The 24,740-nt window shown below is 38.6% G+C and overlaps 1 protein-coding gene across 1 annotated transcript in view; it reads right to left on the reverse strand.

Moving 5' to 3' along the window:
- Positions 1 to 24,740, reverse strand: part of LOC142353950 (kinesin-like protein KIF17) — a 115,238-nt gene continuing 90,498 nt past the window's right edge. Inside the window, exons 12-19 of the mRNA XM_075406183.1 lie at positions 16,651 to 16,877; positions 11,584 to 11,681; positions 6,367 to 6,559; positions 5,741 to 5,854; positions 5,158 to 5,419; positions 4,822 to 4,964; positions 4,590 to 4,677; positions 1 to 625 (exon numbers count right to left, since the gene is read on the reverse strand). Coding sequence (XP_075262298.1) covers positions 246 to 625; positions 4,590 to 4,677; positions 4,822 to 4,964; positions 5,158 to 5,419; positions 5,741 to 5,854; positions 6,367 to 6,559; positions 11,584 to 11,681; positions 16,651 to 16,877 — 1,505 coding nt within the window. The 3' untranslated portion in view covers positions 1 to 245. The remainder of the gene's footprint in view (positions 626 to 4,589; positions 4,678 to 4,821; positions 4,965 to 5,157; positions 5,420 to 5,740; positions 5,855 to 6,366; positions 6,560 to 11,583; positions 11,682 to 16,650; positions 16,878 to 24,740) is intronic.

The following is a 24,740-nucleotide window of genomic DNA, read 5'->3' on the forward strand; positions in this document are numbered from 1 at the left end:
TTAACAAAAAAATAGGACTGGCATAATGTTCCTTACCCCCATTTCCTTCGGGTTTGGAACAAAACTTTGAGAGCAATTAAATATTGGTGGTAAAAATGTTGAGACGAAATTCATTAATACCTTAAATTTTTACATATTTAATATGAAATAATTACTGCACCGGTAGAATTAATATTTTGTAATGCATTGCGAGGTTTAGACTACACCACTCTTCGCCTTTCACGTGAACACATTCTGAAAATGGACTACGAAAAGAATGTCTTTTCTTTCTTCTTTTTCTTTGTCTTCGAGAATGGCCTTTCGGCATTTAAGTCCAATTTCTCAAGCCGCACATTTTTTGGGTTCGGTATCTCGAACTGACTATTCGGCGACGCCACATTTTGAGAACCAACACCTACGCCAGTAGCAGCTGTTCCAGACGTCGGTGACGAAAATGACTGATCCAAGAGCTGGTGAGGGTTGCGAAGTGTTCCAGGGTTGAAAGGGTGCTCAGCACCACTGCCTTGCGAAGGCTGTTGTTGCTGTTGGGAAAAGTGGTGACCTGAGAACCTTGTTTGCCCATTTCCTCCGTTGTGATATTGGAGGTTGCTGTTGCTGTTAGTACCGTCATGGAGATTTCTCGTAGCTGTAATTTAATTTTCAGTCAATAAATTCTATCTACCACTGGGCCAGTAATTTCCAACAAATTGAACGAAATCTTAAGTTAATACAAAACATACCCGGCAGATTGCCGGAAAACAGCCGCCGTTGATTGGGATTGACCAAGATTGGGATTGAAAGAAGAGAAAAAAAATAGTGAACAAATGATTTTCGTACAAACAAATGTTAAAGTGCGACCTATTTTGATGTCATTTTGGAGCTGAACATACTCCTGTTTCGTAGTGAGACGACAGAGGGGCTAGTACCAATACCAATAAGCATTAGAGATGGTAACTAAGAACTAAGTTCGAGTAACGGGCATCTAAAATCGGGCTTTAAGGGTTTATCCCGTTTCTATTTCTGATTTCGTTTTTTAATACTGACTCTGTTCATTTTGAATTGCTTTGCTGAGCAACTGCTGTCTAAACGCACTTTGAGCAGAATGACAGAACAGTGAAACTAGCCTAGAGAAGTCAAAAAGATTTCAAGCAAAAATTTTCAACAAGCTGTGAACTAAGGTAAAGCAAATAATTTTCATTCGACGAAATAAAAAACAGCAGGACAAGTCCTGACGCACAATTCAAAGAATTTTCGGATCTATTCTGTTCCCCCCCCCCAGCTTAGTGCGCTAAACTTTTTACGCCCCCCATGCGCACGTGCTGTTTTCTTACATAGTAATGTGCTTTATAACATATAATTTGTTAACTGCCCGGCGTAAAACACACTGTAGACCTAGAACAGACTATCAGCGATTTGGGAAAACCATTTCTAAGAAAAACAGATAAAAAACGGAAAATCAATGTCAAAATTCCGCTAGCGAGAACAAAAAACCCACTAGCGGGAAATGAAAATGTGATTCTAACAAAAAAAATTAGGCCTAGAATGAACTATGAATGGATTGGGAAAACCATATAAAAATCCGCTCCAAAGAATTGAAAAATAGCCGGCAGATTGCCAGAAAATAGCCGCAATAGACGCTTCAGGCCTTCTATGGATTTGAAGCAACTAAAAAAAGATAGACAGATTGACAACCAGTCCTTTAATAGACCACTAAACTTTTGGGTTAGATCCGGTCTGTCATTTTTATGAGACACATACGCTCTATAAGGAAAAAGCCCGAAGGGAGCTTTTTCAAAAACAATATCCGAAACCATAAACTCAAGACTCTAAAACTCAAGAATTAGTGAAAATACGCTTGGCAATACGTAGATGCACACTATTGATATTTATCTAGTAAAATGTCATAAAATTTAAAGTTCATTAAGTGATTTCACAAGTCATTTTTTCAAGTGCGGTAAGTTCCCAGTAACTTAACCACTCTAAGTACTTGAAGGACTACCAAACGCGGCTAAGGGCCTCTAATGAAACTTGATGCCCGCTGAGCATTACCTGTTTATCCCGTTTTGAAAGCTCAAAGTCATGAAAAGTCATCAAAGTCATGAAAGTCAGGGTAAGACGAAACAAAAATCTGTTAGACGAAGTAAATAACATAGCAGGACAAGTCCTGAAATACAATTCAAAGAATTGAATGAAAAACTTAGATTTACTCTACCTGAACAGCAGATCAATTCAACGATGCCAGCCAAAACACACAAAAAAATAATCTCAAAAAATTGAGAAACAAACAAATAAACTAAGCAAATATGTAATCATTGATAAAACTTTGAATCTTTTACCCCTAAGGCAAAAACTGATCCCTTTAAAAATACCTATTTCAGAACATGTTCAAAACCAAATTTTGTTTCTGAAATTGGTGCAGTATTCTATCAGCAAGCCCTGAAAACATTCATTGACCCTTGAAGATCGATTAACTCGAAAATTTTCAGAAATTAAAAAAAAAATGATATCAATTGAAATTTTAATGAAATCTTGCTGAAAATCGTGACACTAATATCTTAAGAATCATTTCTTAAAAAATGATTCTAGTGTCTCTAGAGGCTATCCAGTAAACCAATTCCAAGTCTTAAAAAAATTGGTTCAAAGATCGATAGGCAATAATTTTTATAAAAAAGTTCATTTCAAAAAACAGAAATTCGTTCTATTAAAATGTGGGAAACCATCCAATTACCCCCTAGCAAATATTTAATAAGATACTATCAAACCCTGTATGAGGTTATCTGGCTACTCAGGCAAGAAAAACTGAATAAAAGACAAATGTCTTGAAAAAAATTTAAAGAACTTGCAAGTTTTATCAAAAAAGTTTCAAAATTCGAAAGGTTAAATTGTGAAAAAAACAAATCCATTAAAACTAACAACTATGCAGTAACTGTTTTCAGACCGTGGAGTAGGTTTCCTGGCACTTTAGAATGGAGAAATATCAAAAATTGACAAAAACTTCAAAGAAACCTCAAAAAAATTGCAGATTTTATCAAAAAAAATGCTAAAATATCATGCATTAAAATGTTGAAAACCCCTCCATTGTTACTAGAAACTATACAGTGCCCTATTATCAAACCTTAAAGGAGATTTCCTGGCCCCTGAAGCTGGAAAAACGCAAAAAATGACAAAAATTTTCAAAAAACTTGAAAAAACATGCAAAAACTAGTATCATTTTGTGTGTTTGTGTTTGTAGTACCAAAACATATAGCTCATAAACTGGTCATAACAAGTACCTTTTTCTCGCAAAAGGCCTTCATCAAATTTTCAAAACTTCAACCTAAGACTAATCTAGCAAAAAAATCACAAAAACATGAAAAATTGCACCATTTTGAGCCCAAACACTCTAAAAATGACCTTTTAACCTTCAATTGAGGCCATCCCAGCAATTGCAACACTCTAAGCACTTGAAGGACTACTATCGTCCACTTTGGGCCTCTAATGAAACTTAATGCCCGCTGGTCTTTACCAGTTTATCCCGTTTTGAGGGGATCAAAGTCATTGAAAAATGTGTGAACACATCTTAAAAAAAACACACAGCGCCCCAATACAATTGAAATTCTTTGAATTGTAAAAATTTAGGAGCGCTATAATAGCCGCCTGAAATTGCTGACGCGGCTATTAATAAACACTAAAAACCGAAGAGAACTTTTGTTCAAACACCGTTTTCTCTCTACTTAAAAATTAGAGCGAAAAATTTCACGCCGCAAAACCACTCGCTTTTTCACTCCATTTCCTGTTTTGGTGGGACCAAAATCACTACTCCAATTTGACTTCAAAAATCGTGAAAATGTGAACAGATCTTAAAAAAAGACAGCGCCCCAATACAATTCAAATTCTTTGAATTGTAAAAAAAAATAGGCGCGCTATAATAGCCGGCTGAGAAGCTGCGGCGGCTATTAATCAACAAAACTACAGCCACATTTGAACACTTTTTACGCAGGGAATAGAAAACTTTAACTGAGCTTCTTAAGATGACTTACTAAAAACGTAATTGGCAGATTTCCTAGATTCCCAGATTTCGCAGATAATAGCTTATTCCGGGTGATCTAACTTTTAAATTTATCCTAGCTTTAATAGCATATCCTTCTTTAGCTGCCGACAATAATGAAATTTCAACCGAAATTGAAAGTTTTGAGAGCTTTTGTAGTTGTTGTTGATGTAGCTGTGTAACACTGTTTCTGGGTAATCTTGGAGAGACTTCAGTTTGCCGTTCTGAACAGGTCACTTAGTGCCATTTTTCATAAAAGTTGCTTTAATGATACTAGTAGGTGATTGCCTTCAACGAGAGACAGTGGCTCTGCACAACCTTTCTGCGTCAACGGCTTGGTGTTTGTCATGTGGTCCCGGGTTAGAGGACAGAGATCGGATTTCGAAGCAGTGGAGTTATGTTGGACTGATTGTATCATGTCCAGCTATTTCTACTGGTCTTTCAAACAAGTTTGTGATCTCAAAGCCCATTGGACCCTTTTTGCTATTGATGAAGTGGTATGCATCGTGTGGGCCTTCATCAAATTTAGGACAGCAGTTATCGATGTATTTCTAGATAGAGATATAAATTATTTGAGTATTACCTGCTCCTTGTTCGAGTATCTTCTGTGCTCTCTTTGGTTTCATGTAGTTCTGGAACAGGTCATCCTGAGCTCCACTCTCATCAAGCAACTAAACAACACACAGCTAAACTCACTTCACCCTTTAGTAGGGACTATTAGAAGGGAATAACAGGAATAGCTAATAGCACATACACAACAAGAAATTGACCCAACTTTTCTAGTATTTAACACAAACTTGAAACAATGGAGCAACCTTCATTCCGTGTGATGATTGTTCCAATTGGTGATCAGCTCTGATCAATGTTGACTGTGTCATTGTATTGCCTCTCTGCATCTTGGTGTTAAAAGGTCCACTATTTGTCGGGGAACTTTTCGAGCCATTCGCACCATCTTGCCCTAAACAACAAGAATAAAAAGTGCACATAATTATCTGGATTCAAAGGGCTCACTCCAATTAAGTACAAAATAATTTTTAAAATAATCACATCGTTTTAATAATGCCCAATAACTCTGGACACAAAGAATGAAAGGAGGCGGACAGAAATCTGCTTTAGTAACCGTTGACATTAAACTGACTTCTTAACAATACCTAAGCTTGGCAGGTTTGTCTTGATCAACTGCACATCTGGTAGTCGCCAGCACTGACCATCAATATCATACTTGGAATCCTCTTTCACTTTGCGCATGTTGAAATAGTTACAGTCTCTCTGGATCAGAGGCTGCACCTTCTCCAAAATAGCCTCGACCAACTGCATCTGTTTAGTCTGACTTCTGATTGTCTCTAAGTAGTCTCGTCTCTCGTCCTCAAACTCACTCGTCAAGTCACGGATCTCAACCTCAGCCGCTTGCAGCTGAAACACGGGTTGCGATATGTAAATTTAACCTTCCAAAATTGCAGGAAACGGTCAATTTATTCTCACTTTAAAACAATTCGAATTAGTTGTCGTGATCAGTCTCAACATGGTTCTGTCAAAATTTCACTGAATGGAAGAAATTTGTTCAAAGTTTTCTCGTCTCAAGAAGCGTAATCTGTGCCTTGTCTTTTTCAATAGTTGATACAAATAACAAATAGATTAGACAGAATTTACACATTAATTCCTTCTTATGCCTTGAATCCTTTGCCTTCAATTACTGTTAAAAATCCTATTAGTATGCATGAATATGAGAATTACCTTTCGTTTGAGTCTCTCTTCTTTCAATTGTCTGTCTTGAATCTCACTCATAACATTGTCATACACTTGCACCACTGTGTCCATATTCTCACTATCTGCAGCCTCACGCAGCGCCTAATCCACACACACATTAAATTAAAGATCAGTAACAGCAAAATAGGTAATGTAAATTGAGGATTTTTTCGGATTCGCCCAAACCCCCTTACCCATCCCCCACTGCATAGCAAATAATAGTGTTAATATAGCACGTGCGCTTGTAAGTACTATGTTCAACAGCATTTGACGACATCTTTTTCGGATCTATTCTGTTTCTGTTCCTGTTCCTGCCCCCCCCCCCCCCCCCGTGTTTTTATGCCCCAGTTACAAATAATTTGTTATACAGCACGTTACTGTAAAAAAATTAGCACGTGAGCCAGGGGAGCGTAGAAGATATAATACACCAAAAAAGCTGGAAGAGGGGGGAGGAAACAGAATAGATCTCATCTCATTTTTTGTTATCGTTTCAACCAAGTGTTACTGATTTTAAATTACTTGTTCAAAACAATTAATCACTTCTTGTATGCAGCGCACAAAAACTCGACCATCATCAGCTAAAATCAAAGCACCGAAGTGAACTATTTGGTTACCTTTCGCCTCTTTTCCTCTTGTTGTTTCTTCCGCTTCAATCGTTTCTCCTGCAGACCTTCAGATTGTTGTTCACTTCCACTTGCATTTCTCGAAATACCTTGAAGACCATCGATGCTTGAGGATACAGAAAGTGCAGTCTGATCTCCGCCCTTTATAAACTTCTTACTGAACATTGCCTCCAATTCTGCAAGTCTGAAACAGATAGTGTGCAACATTACAGCCCCATGGAACAAACTGTTTAACTTTTTTCTACTCTCCTGCAAATTAGACTGTTTTGATTTAGCTTGGTTTAGTGAACAAAAATTTCCAGCTCCCAATCTTGATTTTGCTTTACGCATATCAACAATTCAAACTGAATGCAAAACAACAAATGATGGTCTGATTGAAAAAATGAGATACGTTAATATTTTGGGTTGTTGTTGCTCCTAGAAAAACAACCAAGGGGTATGATCCACCCAATGGACGGAACAGTGAGCCCTCATTATAAAAAGCCACAGCCGCGTATTTAAAATCAGCGCAAAAACGCACTGTATTTTAAGCTTACAGAAATATGCTAGATTCTAGGAGCCGCACAAAAGCGTTGAACTAATACTCTGCCAATTAGGTGTCTAGCAATTCCGTAGGAGTGCAAAATTTATCTTCATTCAAATGTGTGTTATTGCGTATGTGTAGAGAGTATGAGTCGTCTGAGATTCTCTCGTCTTTTTTTCAGAGATTCTTGTTCCTAGTTGCTTTATAGTGCGTGTTGCAAACGTCCCTGCGCCTACATGCAAAAAAACACGAGTAGAACAAAACTAGGTTTTCAATTTCTTCATATTTTACATTTTTAATTGCCTCGTAATATTTGTAGGTTTCCTTGGCTTCTTTTGGGCAGAACTTGGCTGATGGATTAAAAATTTCACGCCGAATAAAATTCTGCTGAATTTAGACCATCAAAAGCATTTGCATTGAAATTAAATTGAGCGTTGTCATCAGTGCTACTATATCAGTAAAAGCTTTGGCCTTATAGCATCTGAAGCGCGGGCTCAAATTTGAGCGGTTGGATGCGCGAGGGGCTGTTTCCAAACTGAGGAAAAACAGTCCTCTATACAATTAATTTATGTACTCACACCAGCTTTGTTGAATTATACACCTGAAGACCGGTAAAGCTCTAAGAGCGCCGCTGCTCACAAACTTAATGCCCTCCGGGATTTACATGTTTATCTCGTCGCTGAGAAGGAAGCGTCAAAATTGGCAGGGAAAACAAACATCGATCAAGCAGAAAGACCACAGAACCTTGCCTTAATCAACCGCTAAACAGAACAAACACTCTCCTCTGATCTCTCCATTCCTACAACTTCAACAACTTACAAATAATTAAGCATTTGCATTGAATTTTTGTTTCACAACCACTAGGCCCGGTAAAGAGGATAACAGATCACCATAACTCCAGTTGCACGTAAAATCTCTACTTAATATCAGAGTAAGTTTTGCATCAGAGATCACGAATGTGGTAAGATAGCACCTAACTTTGGCGCTATCTATATTCAATATGTTTAAAATGTCTTACGTTTAAAAAATCACTGTATTGGAGCTAAGTTACTGTAACCTCTGCTATTGACCTCTAGACAGGTATTACTTCCTTCGCGAAACTGCTCAACATTGCTTATACGCAGTTCATAAAATGCCTTACCGGAATAATTTTATTACACTCTTCGTTTCGTTTCGAGTTTGCTCACCGTTTGCTTTAGGTGTAAAACCCTATTGGGATAGGTCCAGCTCTAAAACCTCGATAGCATATGACAAACCACAAACCGGAAATTCCAGGCAAATATAACACAATAATTGATTATTGGTTAGGCAACAAGCAAACCGCAATCATTTAACCACCACCACCAACCGAAGAAGTTACAGCAATAAAAACTTCAAAAAATTAAAACTTAAAGAACTTCGAAAACTTTTTCATACCGATCATACCGACTTATCTCTCTAGCTTTGAACAACCAATTTAAACAGAACGGTCACCCTCCACTCTCTCCAGTCCTCAAACATATTCCTCTTACAAAAAGTAAAGCGTTTGCCATTGACTTTCAGTTTGATTCACATCCACTCGGCCGGGTAGACAATAGATTACCATAACCACATCCGGTCGTAAAAAATGTGCTCAAATGTTAGCCAACCTAAACTTCTAGAGTTTTAGCAGCGAGTGATGGTAACCTTTTGCTTACATTTTCAAAATAAAACAACCGACTAAACGTCGGAAAAAATGCTCTCGAACGACTAGTGGGAGCTCTAATCAATTGCAGCTTGCTTCAATGGGGGGGGGGGGGGGGTAGGGGAGCCTAAATGGGACTAAGAAGTTCAACAGTGGGCTTCAAATAACTACATTAGAGGTTAACATATACCACAATTAAGATTTAAAGTGAAAAATGGCACCAGTTTCGTCGCACTTTTCATTTGAATTTTAGCACTAAGTTGCCGCCAATTGAGATCAACTGCTTGAAATTGTGATTGAGAGAAATTTAGATCACGCAAAACGTCAAGGGAGTAAAAGTCACCCGAAAAGTCAAAACAGTCAAGCGAAAATTTTGCATAAAGAACGACACACACGTTTACAATAATTGCTTCTCTACGAGAGCAATTAATCAAAAGAATTAAATTGATGTCAAGAAATGATGATTTCAATTTTGTCTGTACATTTTGTACTGAACATCAGAGTAAATCAGGCATTACAAAACACAAACATAGACGGCAAATTGCCAATGATGGCCGCCGTTGAAGCGCTCGACACACATCGGAATTAAAGGGGAAAAGAAGAGAAAAAAATGCCACAAATACCAAAGTCTCAAAAAGCATTCTAATTCGGTATTAAGTTTGTTATATTCAAAAACTGTACTCAACTCGGCTTCAAACTGAAAGCTTAACCCAAATATCAGCTACCTATTGCTCCAATGGACCTTGATGACCTAACGCACTAGGACTTAAAGAGAGGGCTTTATCGGTTCATCCCGTTTCTTTTGATTTGGCTGAAACAGTAACTGAGGTAAGTAGCTAGTAAAACCTGAAAATCATGATTTGCGCAAAACGCCAAAAAAAAACAAAGCTCGCCACAAAGACAAACAGTCCCAAATTGCAGAAACCAAAATCAAACAAAATAACAAAAATTTAATCTAAAAAATTTATTTAAAATTTTGCGAAAGTATTATGTTCAAAATTGTGTCTTCCCTCAAATCTGTCCACAAAACCATCTGCAAGTCCCAACAAAATTCATTGGCCCTTTAAGATCGATAAACAAGAAAATGACAAAAATTCGAACAATTGCCACTGTTGAAACAGAAGTCAACATTCAAAAACAGATGTAAATGTTCCAGTAGAAAGAAATCAAAATAAAATTCAAGTTAGGAAAAAAAATGCTTCATCTAAAAAACATGGCTAATTGAAAACCGGAAACAACTCAGAGTCGTGCAGTATCCCAAACCAGAAATATCCAAGAAAGAGCCGGTGTTCTACCTATATGGGAAGCATCAAGAAAAAAAATAAAAGCCTGATAGAACTATAGTGTTTTGAAAAAGCAGACGCACTTTTCAGTTTTAGGGTGTGGGTTGGTGGTGGGAGTATGTAGATAAAAGGGGGTTAGCTTGGTGAGGAGTGCGGTAGGCAAGTAGGGGGAGGGTAGGTGGGACAAGGTGGGGGTAGCTGCGAGAAGGGGGTGTAGATGGGTGGGGGTGTAGGAGGTGTCGATTCCTGTAATTGGGATATAAAACTTACGGGAAGAAATTTTCTCAAAATGACCTTTCGACCGTGATTAAAACCAGCAGTACCTAATCTAAGCTACTGTCTAAGTCCATTATTCGCGTTAGCAGAAGTCAGCGTTGCCAAAACATAAGTTAATTTTCGATAACAAAAGTCTGAAGTACAAGTCATAAACAAACTTTAGCTTAAAACCTGTAAAATCCCAATACTCCTCTTCGAGTCGTAAAAAAACTGAAGAATACCAATACTCTACCAGTCGTAAACAAGACAGAGTACCACTACAATCCAAATCATGGATTATAAAAATGAGAGCGCCAAAATAATAGCCGTTGAGAGACTGACGACTGCTATTTCAAACATACCCGGCAGATTGTCGGAAAATAGCCGCCGTTAATTCCCATAACTCTATTGGGATTGAAAGAAAAGAAAAAATCAACAAAAACTGATTTTTGTATAAAAACATTTTTAAGTGCGATTTATTTTGATGTCATTTCGTAATTGAACATATTCCTGTCTCTCAATGAGAGGCTACAGGGTCTAGTATCAAAACCAATAAGCATTGTAGATAGTAACTTATGAGAACAAAGTTCAAGTACCGGGCATCTAAAAATGGGCTTTATGGGTTTATCCCGTTTCTATTTCTGACTTTGATTTTTTTAATACTGACTCTCATCATTTTGAATTGCTTTGCTGAGCAGCTGCTGTTTAAAAGGAATTTAAGCAGAATGACAGAAGAGTGAAACTAGCCTAGTTTTTTTGCCAACTATTAATGGTTTGGCAAAACCATTTAGAAAAAAATCCGATCCAAAAAATCGAAAAAACAGTAAAAATCTAAGTAAAATTGCCGCATGTGAACAAAAAACCACTAGCGAGAAAGCGAATTTTTTTTCAAACACCGTTTTCTCACTCTACTTTAAAATTAGAGCGACGGCGTGACCAAAATCACTACTCCAATTTGACTTCAAAAATCATGAAAATGTGTGAACAGATCTTAAAAAAAAGATAGCGCCCCAATACAATTCAAATTCTTTGCTTTGTAAAAAAATAGGAGCGCTATAATAGCCGGCTGAGATGAGGGCGGCTTTTAAAAAGAGCGATTGTAAGAGCTTCCCGCAGCGAACAAACTAAAGCGCGTCTATTCTCTGACTAGGGTTGTATAGCCCAATAACAGGTGGAAACCATGGAAATTAGATAGCAGAAATGAAAACGATTACAGAATGAATTTCACGTTAACGTCCGAAGTCTTGAACCCCACCTAACCCAAATATTTGGACTTCAGAAAAACCTTGTTCCTTTTTAAAGCCTTTGAATGTTGCGTTCACGATTTCGAGAAAATTAGTGTAAACCTTAAAAAGTAATCACATGGCACCATAAAGGGGTAAAAATCAGTTATGGAGAAGCATAATCTAACGAGGTAAAAAGAAAGAGTGAACTATTCCTTAGTATGACCAATTAGGTGATAGGTTGGAGAACGGATTGATTACCTTTTCATTGCAGCTTCCTGCTCTGCAGTTAAGGGTTGCTGTTGTTGGTGCTGCATTCGCTTATTGTTGTTCTCTTTACCCTCCTCTTCGACTCCATTCTAAACAAAAGCATATCACTCGGACATCTAAACGTTCGCAATGAATATCAGCTTAGACAAGATGCTCTATGCTATTAAAACTTTAAGCTCCTCAAAATTTAAGATTTAACTGCTCCTCAAGAAAACCTTTTTCAATCCTGGATTACACCTGTACGAGACTAGTATTGCTGAAGAAAAGTCAAATTAGGTCAATAAGGCCTTCAAAGATTGTAGAAATGCCAAATAAACAGTGCTGCGCAAGGCTAACAAAACGTAATCGTCTGATGGCCAAACCACAATGGACAATTCATTTGGGACTGAACCAAAAATATTTATAAATTGACATTTTAATTTTTCTGAGCATCAAAAAAACGTTCCAATTTAGAATGCCTTCAGTCGGATTAGAATTCAAACGTGTAAAATAAGACTTCTATAAAAACTTAAAATGCTAAACATGGATTTTTAGGTTTTCAAAGTATGAAGGTTAGTCCAAGTGTTAGTTAGTAGAAGCTTCGGCTCCTCTGGTAGTTTAGAACAGAAGCCAAAGCCTCGTACTCTAATAAACTGGAATATCACACGTACACTTAACACAACCTGCTAACGTCGTGCAAATTGCTCTCAAATAACGGTGGAGCAGCTAGCTTCGATAATAGCCAGCAGGGGCTTAGGGATGCTGCCATTAGGGGGAGGAAGGCGAGCGGCGTGGGAGGAGGCAAGCGTAACGGTGGAGTGGGGGTGAAGTACTGGGTTGGGAGGGCTGGACGAGAGTAGGTTCCAACTCGCGAGGTGGAGGAGGGTGGATGAGAGTGTTGGGTTGGGAGGGCTGGACAAGAGGAGGGTCCAAATCGCCACGTGGAGGAGGGTGGATGAGAGAGTGTTGGGTTGGGAGGGCTGGACGAGAGTAGGGTCCAAATCGCCAGGTGGAGGAGGGTGGATGAGAGAGTGTTGGGTTGGGAGGGCTGGACGAGAGTAGGGTCCAAATCGCCAGGTGGAGGAGGGTGGATGAGAGAGTGTTGGGTTGGGAGGGCTGGACGAGAGTAGGGTCCAAATCGCCAGGTGGAGGAGGGTGGATGAGAGAGTGTTGGGTTGGGAGGGATGGACGAGAGGAGGGTCCAAATCGCCAGGTGGAGGAGGGTGGATGAGAGAGTGTTGGGTTGGGAGGGCTAGAAGAGAGGAGGGTCCAAATCGCCAGGTGGAGGAGGGTGGATGAGTGTTGGGTTGGGAGGGCTGGAAGAGAGGAGGGTCCAAATCGCCAGGTGGAGGAGGGTGGATGAGAGATTGTTGGGTTGGGAGGGCTGGACGAGAGGAGGGTCCAAATCGCCAGGTGGAGGAGGGTGGATGAGAGTGTTGGGTTGGGAGGGCTGGACGAGAGTAGGGTCCAAATCGCCAGGTGGAGGAGGGTGGATGAGAGAGTGTTGGGTTGGGAGGGCTGGACGAGAGGAGGGTCCAAATCGCCAGGTGGAGGAGGGTGGATGAGAGTGTCGGGTTGGGAGGGCAGGACAAGAGGAGGGTCCAAATCGCCAGGTGGAGGAGGGTGGATGAGTGTTGGGTTGGGAGGGCTTGACGAGAGGAGGGTCCAAATAGCCAGGTGGAGGAGGGTGGATGAGAGAGTGTTGGGTTGGGAGGGCTGGACGAGAGGAGAGTCCAAATCGCCAGGTGGAGGAGGGTGGTGGTGATACTGAGGTGGGGTCAATATTATAAGATTAACTGCCCTTCACACCATAAATTTATGTCTCCTCAAACCAGTTTTGGTGAGTCGCATAATTAGAGACTAGTGAGGGGTAACATTCTAGGAGAGCTGCTCAGCCACTTAATGCCCTCCGTATTTTACCTGGTTATCACGTTTTTATGGAAAAAAGTTAAACGGTCAGACAAAAACGCGGACAATGCGCATTAAGAAGACCACAGGACTAATATATAACTGCTACAAACTTCATTTGAGAGATATTGAAACCATGCTAAAATCCACGGTGGGCAGTAAAAACGCCTAACCAAAGAGCTGCAACTGAGAACAAAGGCAACAAAAATAATCGAGATAAAATTCCGGTAAAAAATGAATCCATGATTAGCGTTTTGAGAAAAAAGCTTCCGTTTAGTTGTACTGCCACTCATTCATTTGAACCTTATTCCTTAAAGTAAAATAGTACAAAACAGCACACTAAATACCTTTTATCAATGAAAAAAGGACTACCAAAATACACTTAAAATAAAACAACTAAGGTCGGAAAAATCGGTTTAGAACTACAGGCGAGGCAAATTAATTCAGGGCGGCTGAAGCAAAGATGAACATTTCTTTAGGGAGGGATTCAAACCTGCGACCTGCTGCGTCCTACTCTCAAGCCTTGCCACTCGGCTATCAGGGTCATATGATAGCCCAGCTCATAGTCGCTTTTATTTTTACAACACATGCTTAGTTTGTCAAAAAAAAAATTTAGATCAAGCAAAAATCAAAAAGTGAAACGTGAAACAGTCACCCAAGAAAAAAGTCGAATTTTTTTGAAAACTGTCGAGCGAAAATTTTGCATAAGAAAGAATACATTTACATTAATTGCTTCAAACTTTGTTCGAGAGCAGCTGAAAACACCGATGTTGCAACTTGATTAACTCTAAAGACTTGTTTTGAAAAGCTGCCCTCAAATAACCTTGGTTTAATGGAGACCAAATCTCGCAAAATTGAAGTCGTTCTGAGATTTCGTACTGTGAAAAAAGGGACATCAAACATTTAAGTGTGATTTATTCACGACAAAGGCTCAATTTAGTCCAGATCTACTCAATCGAGTGTCAAAAGAAGGCTATTCAGAAAAAGCAAGGTAGAGAAAAGAATTAGTCAAAAAAAATCAAAAATGGACCCAAAAAAGATAAATTGTTTTAACCTTTAACTGCTAAAAAGACTCCTTTCAAATTCATGCTATACGTTTAAAAAACGAATGCTATAGAGTAACGTTGGCTCAAACTTAAAAAAACAGATTTGAAGATGAACTCTAAGCGAAGATATTGATACACTATCTGATTTACTATATAAGAAATTATTGAAATTTCATTTTGTTACAAGTATTTTAACCTATTTTAGTGTTATTTTGCCTATTTTACTCGTTTCAAAAAAATAGCACTTATAGCTGTCAAAGCTGCTTTCTGTCTCAAATTTACCTCAAAACAGTTTGAATTGTCGAAAATTGAGCCTAAAATTGAACAAAATGTAGCTCCAGATTGAGTCAAATCAACGGTGCCCCACAAAATTTAAGGCAACGAGTTAGTACCATCCTGTTGATATTCAATTAATTTTTCGTCTACATGAAAATTGCCGCTGAGGTTATTCGTGTATGACAGAAATGACCAGAGCGATTACCAGAAATGACCAGAGCGATTCGTTTCACTCCGGTTGAGGTTAACAACATTTTGAAAAAAAAACCCGAAAACAGCCACGAAAAGAATTGAAGTCATGGCTAAATTTCCCTTCGTCCTACTTACATCCGATATTTCAGTTTTTCCACATTGAAAAACAATGAAAAAAACCGCAATTTTTTAGCCTGATATCGCCGGACAAAAAATCGAATTCACTAAAAAAACAACACTTAAAATAATCACTTAACATGCTTCAAACATAAACCGACCGACTAATGCCGGAATTGATCTCAAACGACAGGCGGGTGGAAAAACATTCGACCCCACCGGGCTTCGAACCACTGATCTCCGACTTAATAACCATATGCACTGCCAACTTTGCTATTTGCCACTTTTTGCTGCAACCGAATTTATATTAACAAACTTTATATTGAACTTCCGAACTCAAATTTTTCTTGATTCTGCTGAAATACATCTTTGCTAAAAAAAACATCCAGTCAAATTTCATAAACTTCCTTAGTTTACTCGAATGAGTTCATCAAGCGCTCAAATCATTAAGTTGGAGTAATAAAACATAAACCGACGAAAGTCAGAAGAATTGCTCTCGAACGACAGACTAGGCGATTTAATTCAGGCCTAGAAAAAAATTTTCTTTATGGGTGCTAAAATAGTAGATCACGTCGGGATTGGAAACATTGCCCTCCCGCTCTCTCACCAGAAGTACTGCCCACTCGGCTACCAGGCGCTTCTTGTTCTTCTGCTGCAATCGATTTTATTTTAGCAACAGGCTTTACTTCGGAGTGAGAGCAATAGAGATCACTCACAAATGAAGAACGAAAGCGTGAAAAAGTCACTTGAGAAGTCAAAGAATGTTCTAGAAGAAAAGCGCAAAATGGTCGAGCGAAAAATTTGCTTAAAAAAAGACTAACACGTTTACAATAATTGCTATGAACTTCGTTCACGAGCAATTTAGTTATTGATTTTCTTTCGGCTAAATAAATCGATCAGTTCAAATTGGTTGAAGAAAAAAAGACAAGTTTGTTGGTTAGAAGTGATGTCCGGTTCTGAAAAAGAACGGACAGTAATTAAGTTTGTACCGATTTCATGGAATAGATGCTCAGCATTAAACCCATTTCATGACATTCTAAATGCACAAAGATGCCGCACAGCAACCATACACTACATGCTCGGGTCGGGAATTAGTTGCGTGATTTCAAACTAATAGTACCCAGCCCCCTTTTCAGTACATGAGATTTTTTTGGTTATGATTGATCTTTGCAGTAATGAACGTTGAGTTTCATTTCATTGATGTCGTAGGACAAAGAGAGTGCATACTATTTCAATTTCTGGCCGAATTTCCGCCTCAGTAAATTTGCATTTTGCTTTCAGACATTTCAAAAAGACCCCAGGGTATGTCTGTTCTAATTTTAGCACACCATCGCACAACCTGAATAAACTTCACAATTTGTGTAAAACACTAAAAGGAGCATGACAAGTTGGAATAAAACGGACCAAAAGTGACACATTTCTCACTACAAACTGCAATTTGGCAGCAAACAAAACAGGCACGTAAGTGTAAGAGGAAAACCTACGTGTAAGTAGGGCTTGGCAACAGTAACTATGGTGTGAGAATGGGTTGTTAATCTACCTCATAATTAGATTGAATTTTGTCACAATTGTCGGTTGGGTCACCGCGGGGGTCTGATCCTTCTCCACCCAAGAGAGAATTGGGAGGTTGTTGTTCCTCTACGCCAGACTCTGTCACTCTTTCTCGACTAGCACTTGTTTGGTTGTTCTGCTGGCTATTATTGCAACTACTTCCAGCACCACCTCTATTGCCTCCAGCATTAGACCTTTTGCTCTGTCTAGGAGAGACTAAAACACGAACTACAGGCTTAGCAGACTGTATACAAAGCAGAGTTAATGTGATTAAGTTTATGCTTTGTTAAACGTTTTTTGAAAAGCTTATAACGGCAGAAACAATCGAACATTAATTGGCACAATGTTCATGAAAAAGAAAAACTTTCCATGTATGCCGGCAGCTCCCGAAGTAAAATAAGAATGGACAAACAAGATGACACTCCTTTGAAATAATCTTGAAAAAAAATCAGTTTACAAAAGCCAACAGTTATTTCCAGGTAATTCCAGAAAAGAAAACGTTTTCATCTAAAACTTCAGGACCCAAAAAGGTAATTTCAGGAATCACATCGAATTTTGTAAAATTGATTTCAAATTAAAGATTTGAAAAGATCGAATTCCTGGAGTTAACAGAAATTTGAGGAAAAATGCACAGTTAACAACTAATGTTAGGAAGCAAAAAGCCACATTTAAAAATAAGTCAGTAATAACTCAATCAAATATGTTGAAAGAAATTAATGAGATTTCAATTTTAAAATAAGTGGGTAAACAGGTAGGCTGGTGGGTGTTCATATCTCCACACCATGAATTTCTTAAATTTTAGCTCGATCCACCAAGAATTGTATAAATCAAATTAACCCATCAAATTAGAACAACCTCCATTTGATAGCAATTACAAAGTAAGGAATAAACAGATCTTCAATTTATGGTAAATTCCAATGTTTGTGCTAAATATTAAAACTAAATTTAGACTAAATTGATAGCGTTGAGAGGGTCGGGAATCGGGATGGAAAGGCGTACCTTTGTTCCATTCCTTACGTTTCACCAGACGGATATGTGACTTCTTTCTAAACTGTATTTTCAGGACACACGGTATTCCAACGAAATGGCAATTTATCTCCAACTTAAAAAATATTTCCCTTTGGTTCTGAATTTGCAAAGAAGTGTTCCCTTTTCGTTCGCAATATTTCATAGCTAGATTTCTAGGACTTTTGTTTGGGTTAAAAACATATATACTCTTCATTTCGTGATATAAATTCAACGATATGCAGAAACTTAGAGCAGAAATTCATATTTGCAGAAATTGCACTGTGAACATTTTTTAAATATAATCGAAAAACGCCGGGCGCAATGCCAGTAGCTAGCTACCGTTTAGAGAGGGTACCTTCAGCTTAACTGAATGGGCATGGGGTGAGAGCGTAGGGGTGGTCAAGTACGCTGGGCTTCGGGTGGATCGATGCGCAGGGGGTAGGGATTTTTTTTTGGGGGGGGGGGGGAGGAGGTACAGCAGGAGGCTTGAAGTGGTGGTGAAATGGGGGAGCGAGTCAAACTCTATTAAAAAAAGTCAACCCGCCTTTATAAGTTTATGTCACTAAAACAGTTTTGAGGAATCGCATAATTAGAGCTGAGAAGCTCTAAGAGAACTTAATGCCCTCCAGCCGTTTTTGAGGAGAAAAAGTTAAAGGATCACCTAAGAAAGCAATCAAGCGAAAAATTGCACCAAACGACAACGGGACTAATATCTAAGCTAAACTTCGTTTGAGAGCAGTTAAAAACATAGCTCGCATATTGCCAGAAAATAGCCGCAATAGCTTCGTAGATCTGCAGTCTCAAAAAACAGTAAAAAAGACGCTTTTCATCGACGGCTGATATGTTACATTTTTATAAAAAATTTTTGCTTCCTCTATTAGCTGCTCTCAAATACCCTCCAGTTAGAGTGACACACACTCATTTGACCTTATCTCTTTGAATTAAAGTAAATAAAAGGTAATTTAAAGTGAGTAAGTCATTTTTGAGAGTGAGGTATGTCAAATGTGACCAAAAAAATAATCGCGCTAATGAGGAAAAAACTCGTTCCACTAAGAGCGAAAAATTACGGATGAACAAAAAGCGGATTCGAAGTGGTTGTGACATAGTCGTAACAAAAACCTTGACGAAACAAAAAAAAATAGCAGAACAAATCCTGACGTACAATTCAAAGAATTTTCATTGACTAAACAAAAATTAGACCTAGAACGGACTATGACTGAATTGGGAAAACCATTTCTAAAAAATCCAATAAAAAAATCAGAAAATCAATGTCAAAAAAATGCCGCTAGCGAGAACAAAAAACCACTACCATAACCAATTTAAATTCGATTCTAACAAGAAACTAGGCCTAGAATGAACAATGAATGGATTGGGAAAAGCATTTAGAAAAAATTCCGATCGAAAATTGAAAAAACAGTAAAAAGCAAAGGGAAATTGGTGTTCGAACTTTTGTTCAAATACCGTTTTCTCACTACTTCAAAACTAGAGCCAACAAATTTCATGCCGCAAAAACCACTCGCTTTTTTATTCCATTTCCTGTTTCGGCGTGATCAAAATCACCACTCGAATTTGAATTCAAAAATCAGAAAATGTGTGAACAGATCTTAAAACATAGACGGAAGAATTCCGGAAACGACTCGAAGCAGAATTCCGCTTAAACGCCATCCAACTGTTCATCAGACACAACGTGGCTCCACTTATTTATGATTATCTTGAAACAAAACTATAAAACAAAAAAGTAAAAACAAGAAAACCAAATCTGTTAAAGTAATTAAAAAATGGATCAAATTTTGTTATGAATTGAGAACCGAAAAATAACTGTCTCTGCCAAAATTACTTCATCAAAACAACAAGTACCTATGGGTAAAACCACTTACGGGAACTTTTTCAAAAAAAAACTTGAAGCCAAATCATGAAAAAATAAGCTCTTACAAACAATTTGGACTTAACTTGGAATAAACAATAAACTTTTTAATATTGCAAAAGCACATAAAATCATAGAAAAATGCCCTTCAGCCAATAAGGTATCAAGATAATCGCAAAACAATAGGCAAGTCATAATACGCAAAAAAACGCAGAAAAAACGAAAAACTGCAAAAATTAAGAAAAATAGTTTCAATTTTTGCCATTTTTGGTCATATTTCTCAATAAAAGCTTAATATCCACAAAACCGTAACCAATTGTTATCTAAAATTTGCTCAAGTAATAGGGGACTTTTCAATACTCAATTGAGGCAGTAAAGCAAAACATTCGTCAAAATATCGCAAAAATTAGCCCAAAATTCAGCAAAATACATGAAAAACCATCGAATTAGCATAAAATCCATACGAATCGCCAAAAACCTTCAAACCACTACCAAAACCAGCCTAAAAATAAAAAAATCATAAAAAACCTCTTAACAAAAAACGAAAAAACTGCTTTAAAAAGCCGCACGTGAACAAAAATTTTCGCTCGCTTACAGAAATTTTTTCACACCTCAATTTCTCGCTCTCTAGGAAACAGCGATATGAACAAAAACCACTCTCTTTTTGCTCCAGCCCTCATTTTCTTCAGCAACAAAATCACTAAATTTTCATTTCGTGCTTCAAAATTCACTCCAATAAAATGGATTTTAAAAAAAAAGGACTTATACAATACACCTCTTCGAGTCGTAAAAAGAAACAGCTCCCCGATATAATTCAAAATTTTTGAAGTGTAAAAAACCAAGAGAAGGCCAGTAATAGCCCTAGCTATCGCTATGCGGCTATTAAAAACAATTTTCTAATTATCTTCCATTTAAATCTTGTGACGTACTTATAACAATAGCAATATTGAAAGTGATTTGACAAAAGGCTCGTTCAGAAAATGGTCTAAAGGCAACGTGAACTGCAGTTGATAACGCTCTAAAATGATCTAATAACCTTGGTCATTACAGTTGCTTTTTCCATTCTCCCGTCAAACATTTAAGTAAATCAGACCCATAACGGTGGGACAAAAAGTTACTAAGAGATTAAAACTTAGTCATACACATTAAGTTAGTTGAAGAGCAACAGCTGCTAAACAGAAGTCGAGAATTCAGTTTAATTCTCAAACTTTGTAAAATCAATGATGCTCCCACCCATCCGGACTAAACTATTCTCCTGAATAGTACAATACAGTGAAACTAGTATAAAGTAAAAGTATATAAAAGCACCATCACCATATTTTGGTACGACAGTTATTTTTTTATCAGCGTTTGTCTCCTCATTTCACATTCTCTCAACTAAGTTCAGTCTCTCGTCAAACTGCATGTCAATTCCGATATCTCGTTGATCATCGTTGGACAAATTGTGAATATGTTTTGTAGTGTTTTTGGACTTGTAACACTTCTTCGCTGCCCAGACAGCCAAAAGGACAAATGCAAGACACCATAAAGAGAAACCAAGCAGACCAGCCAGCTCTTTAAATGTATGCAGTGTTGACCCATGGCGAAAGGATTTGAAGTTGTTTTCCTCAAACAGTTGTTGATGGATTTTGTCTACCATCTCACTGACTAATTCAGGCGTGACATCAAGCGTAGGGACATCCTTGATTGCCGATCTGATCTTATGCAACATCAAATTCCGACGCTCTTCAGTAGGAGTGACCGCTGGAATGCTCGGGATGTTGAAAGCGGTATCCAGTAGTCCGGGAGTTGTGATTGTTGCTATTAGTCCACTGTGTTGAAGACAATATGCTGGATCGGGCAACATGACCAGTCCATTCTTCGGGTGAACCAGTTTGCCATCGCAGGAGGGATGTACAAGGCAACTTTTACAGGCTGGTACACGGTTTGAAAACTTTCTGCCCCCACTGTACTTTATGTTATAAAGAAATTGTTGATCGTCTGCCGCGTTGAGGAAGTACATAGAGTTCCCAAGGTAGATTGCTGTCGGTAAAATTGGCAATTCGGTTACTTCTCGTGTGCAAGTCTTCAAAGGAGCTACCTCGTGATTATATAGGAGTGAAGTCAAACAGAGTTGATCTTGCGCTCTTACCAACGCTATTGGCTTGGTGCAAAGTATCAGCAATTGTGTCCCCAAACAAGACAGATATTCCTCACTCTTCATTTCGGCATAGCTTTCTTCTAGCCTTGATACGATCAAATAGTTCCTTTCTAATTTTAGAGTTGCGGCCGTCGTTGTGTTCTTGATTGGTTGTGGCAGAGTGATTGCTTTGTAGGCATCGTGAATTGGTTCACCACTGTATACTGGCACCTCCATTGTGATTAACAGTCCGTGTGGATTGGAAAAAACATTTCTCACTAAGGGCAGGCTGTAAAGTAAACTTGAGTGGTCGTATGGTATAGAACACTTTTTATCTCCCAGCTTCAGAGTTGTAACTATTTTTCGTAAATCCTCGTGGGGTACAAGTGCGGCTGGCAGTATTCCCTTGGATAGCACTCCAATGCTTGTAATAAATATGTTTCTCTGTTCCGTCAAATATAGTGTTTGTACTTGCAACTCGCTGTGCATATCATTGAGAGTCCATGATACGTTGTTAATTGCACTTTGGGCGCAAAAGGCATACATAAAACATCAGACCTTCGATTATCACAGGCTTGGGCTTGTTCTATTTCTTCCATTGTTTTTTGAAGCACCTCCAGGTTTCTTTGCAGAATCTCAAAGTTATCCTCTGAGTAGTTTAGCACTTTTTGTGTGTCTTCATGAAGCTTCAAACTACTGCTGGCCATGACCTGAATAGACTCTCTTTCTTCGTTGTGCAGGTGAACCATTCTTGATTCCAAATAGTGCAATCTTCCTTCCAATTGTTCCATCTTTCGCTTAGAACTTTCGCACAGACCAAAAATTGAGAGTAGTCCACAGCCTGCTTTTTCCAGTAAGGGTTCTAAAGTTATCGCTGTCGCAGCTCCCATTGCAAACATCAGTGGTGATCGTCTTTGTAACTGAAGAGTGATAGTCTGGTTTACAAAAGATGCTACTTCTTTGACAAGCTTTGTCCTCTCATTCTCTGCTCTTGCGTATTCTATCTGAATAGATGAAATTATTCCGTCAAAGTGGTGCTGTAACAGAGCGCTTATTTCTTGGTTGTTGCAAAACTGGGAGCTCTTCCATGTTTTCTGTTCCAATTGCTGAAGTATTGAAGAGAATTTATAAATTGGTCGGAGATCCACGTTCAACAGCTTTGGAAGTGGGACTGCGATATCCAGAGTCAGATATGAGTCGGCCAATGAAACTGTAATTTGAGGTTGAAAGAGAACATGCGCAGTAATTCGTGCACTCTCCGCTGTTTGCTGTCGCACCGCAAGTATTAATATAAATATCAGAAAGTTGTACATCTACACATTATGGTTAATTACTGCGCTAAACCTAGATAGCATTTTTTCTGTATTAGAAAGAGTGCTACATTCTCTAATAATCCCCCCCAAATTCGCTGAAATTTATGTGAGCTAATTAGCTCTTTTCATAATACCCGTGATATTTTAACTTGCAAGATAGTTTTTTCTAATGGTGCTATTTAAATATGTTTTAGGATCGTCCCCATCTTTAATAAAAAAAAAATTGGCTCAACTTTTGATCTTTACAATTTTTTTGGGCAATTCTATATAGAGAAACTTAATAAAGTTCCTATTTTATTTTTTAAACATTATCTTTTTATTCGCCGTCGATTTCGAATCGTTTGGGGTACTTCACTTCGCGTCTTTCCCGTGTTTTAGCGATGGAGTTTACTGTTTCGTCAGTTTTGGTTGCCAAAAGTTCTGCAAAGGTTTTTCGTTTGCACATTTCTCTCTTGACGCTTCCAGGTGTTGACTGTGTTTCACTGAGGTCCCTCAAGACAATTTTTGGCTTGTGTGGTCGTTGGGGCAGTGGTGTAGAGTCAATCTCTTTGGCTGGGGTTACGAAAGGGGTCTGGTTCTTTTGTGTTTTGTCTTGTTCCGGAGTGATCGGTTCTGCTGGTATGTTAGTCTTAGTGGGCCTTTTAGTTGAATGCTCTCACTCTGCAAAGAGATCGTAGAAAAATTCTTCATCCTCGTCCATCCATTTGAAGGGACTCTCTTGTTTGGGTCGTCTTGATGTAATTTCTGGGGTGAAAGTTTTATTGTTTTCTTCAATGTGAACATCCTGGTCATACGCATTTTGGCGGCTGGGCCATTTCTCCCGATGAGATGATCTTGTTTCCATTCTGGGTAACTCGTCTTCCTCCTTCACAGGCTTCAATCGATTGTAGTGGACTATCTGCCATTTCTTGGAGTTTGTCTTTTGAGATTTTATAGTTGACTTCTGAGGTCCTTTCGATGATGTTATATGGTCTGATCCAGGGAAGGAAAAACTTCCTTGATTTTGCTTTTTGGGGAGCGAAAAGCCAAACTTTCTCTCCTGGCTTTAGTTCCTCTCCAAAGACGTTTTTCTGGTACAAATCTTTTTGTCTTTTTCTGTAGCCAAGTGTCTCTCTGGCATTTACATGTGCTTCCCCGAACTGTTCATTGAGCCACCTTGTGAATTCGTAGTTGACAATTTCGTGACCAGGTGCTTTCGGGAGTAGCAGGTGAATCGGGTATTTGCATTCTTGTCCAAACACAAGTGAGAATGGAGTCTGTCCCGTTGTTTTGTGTACGGTCGTATTATAGACGAAGTTGAGATAGGGAATCATTTGATCCCAACTACTTGGATTGTTTGCGCAGTATTTGGAAATAACATCCGCAACAACTCTGTTGTGCTGTTCTACCATACCATTTCCCTGCGGGTGACATGGAGATGTTCTTGTCTTCTCTATTCCAAAAATTTTTCACACTTCTAGTAGTAGTTCGCTCCAGAAGTTTGCTCCTTGATCGGTGTGAAGGCAATCAGGTGCTCCAAACGTCCAAACCCACTTCTCCACAATTGCTCTAGCAACATCTTTGGCCGTAGTTCTTTCTAAGGGAACGCAAACCACGTATTTCGTGAAACAGTCCGTCAATACGAGTATGTATTTTGCACCGCTTGCCTTTGCTCGGGTAACAGGTCCCAGGATATCTGCTGCCACTTTGCTGAATCGGATCCCAACGTTGATTGTCTGGAGAGGGGCTATGCTTTTCTTTCCAGCGGTACTTCGTGCTTGACACAGGGTGCAGTT

This window comes from Convolutriloba macropyga, chromosome 15 (genome assembly GCF_964194025.1).
Source record: "Convolutriloba macropyga chromosome 15, txConMacr16.3, whole genome shotgun sequence".
NCBI classification, from domain to species: Eukaryota; Metazoa; Xenacoelomorpha; order Acoela; family Convolutidae; genus Convolutriloba; species Convolutriloba macropyga.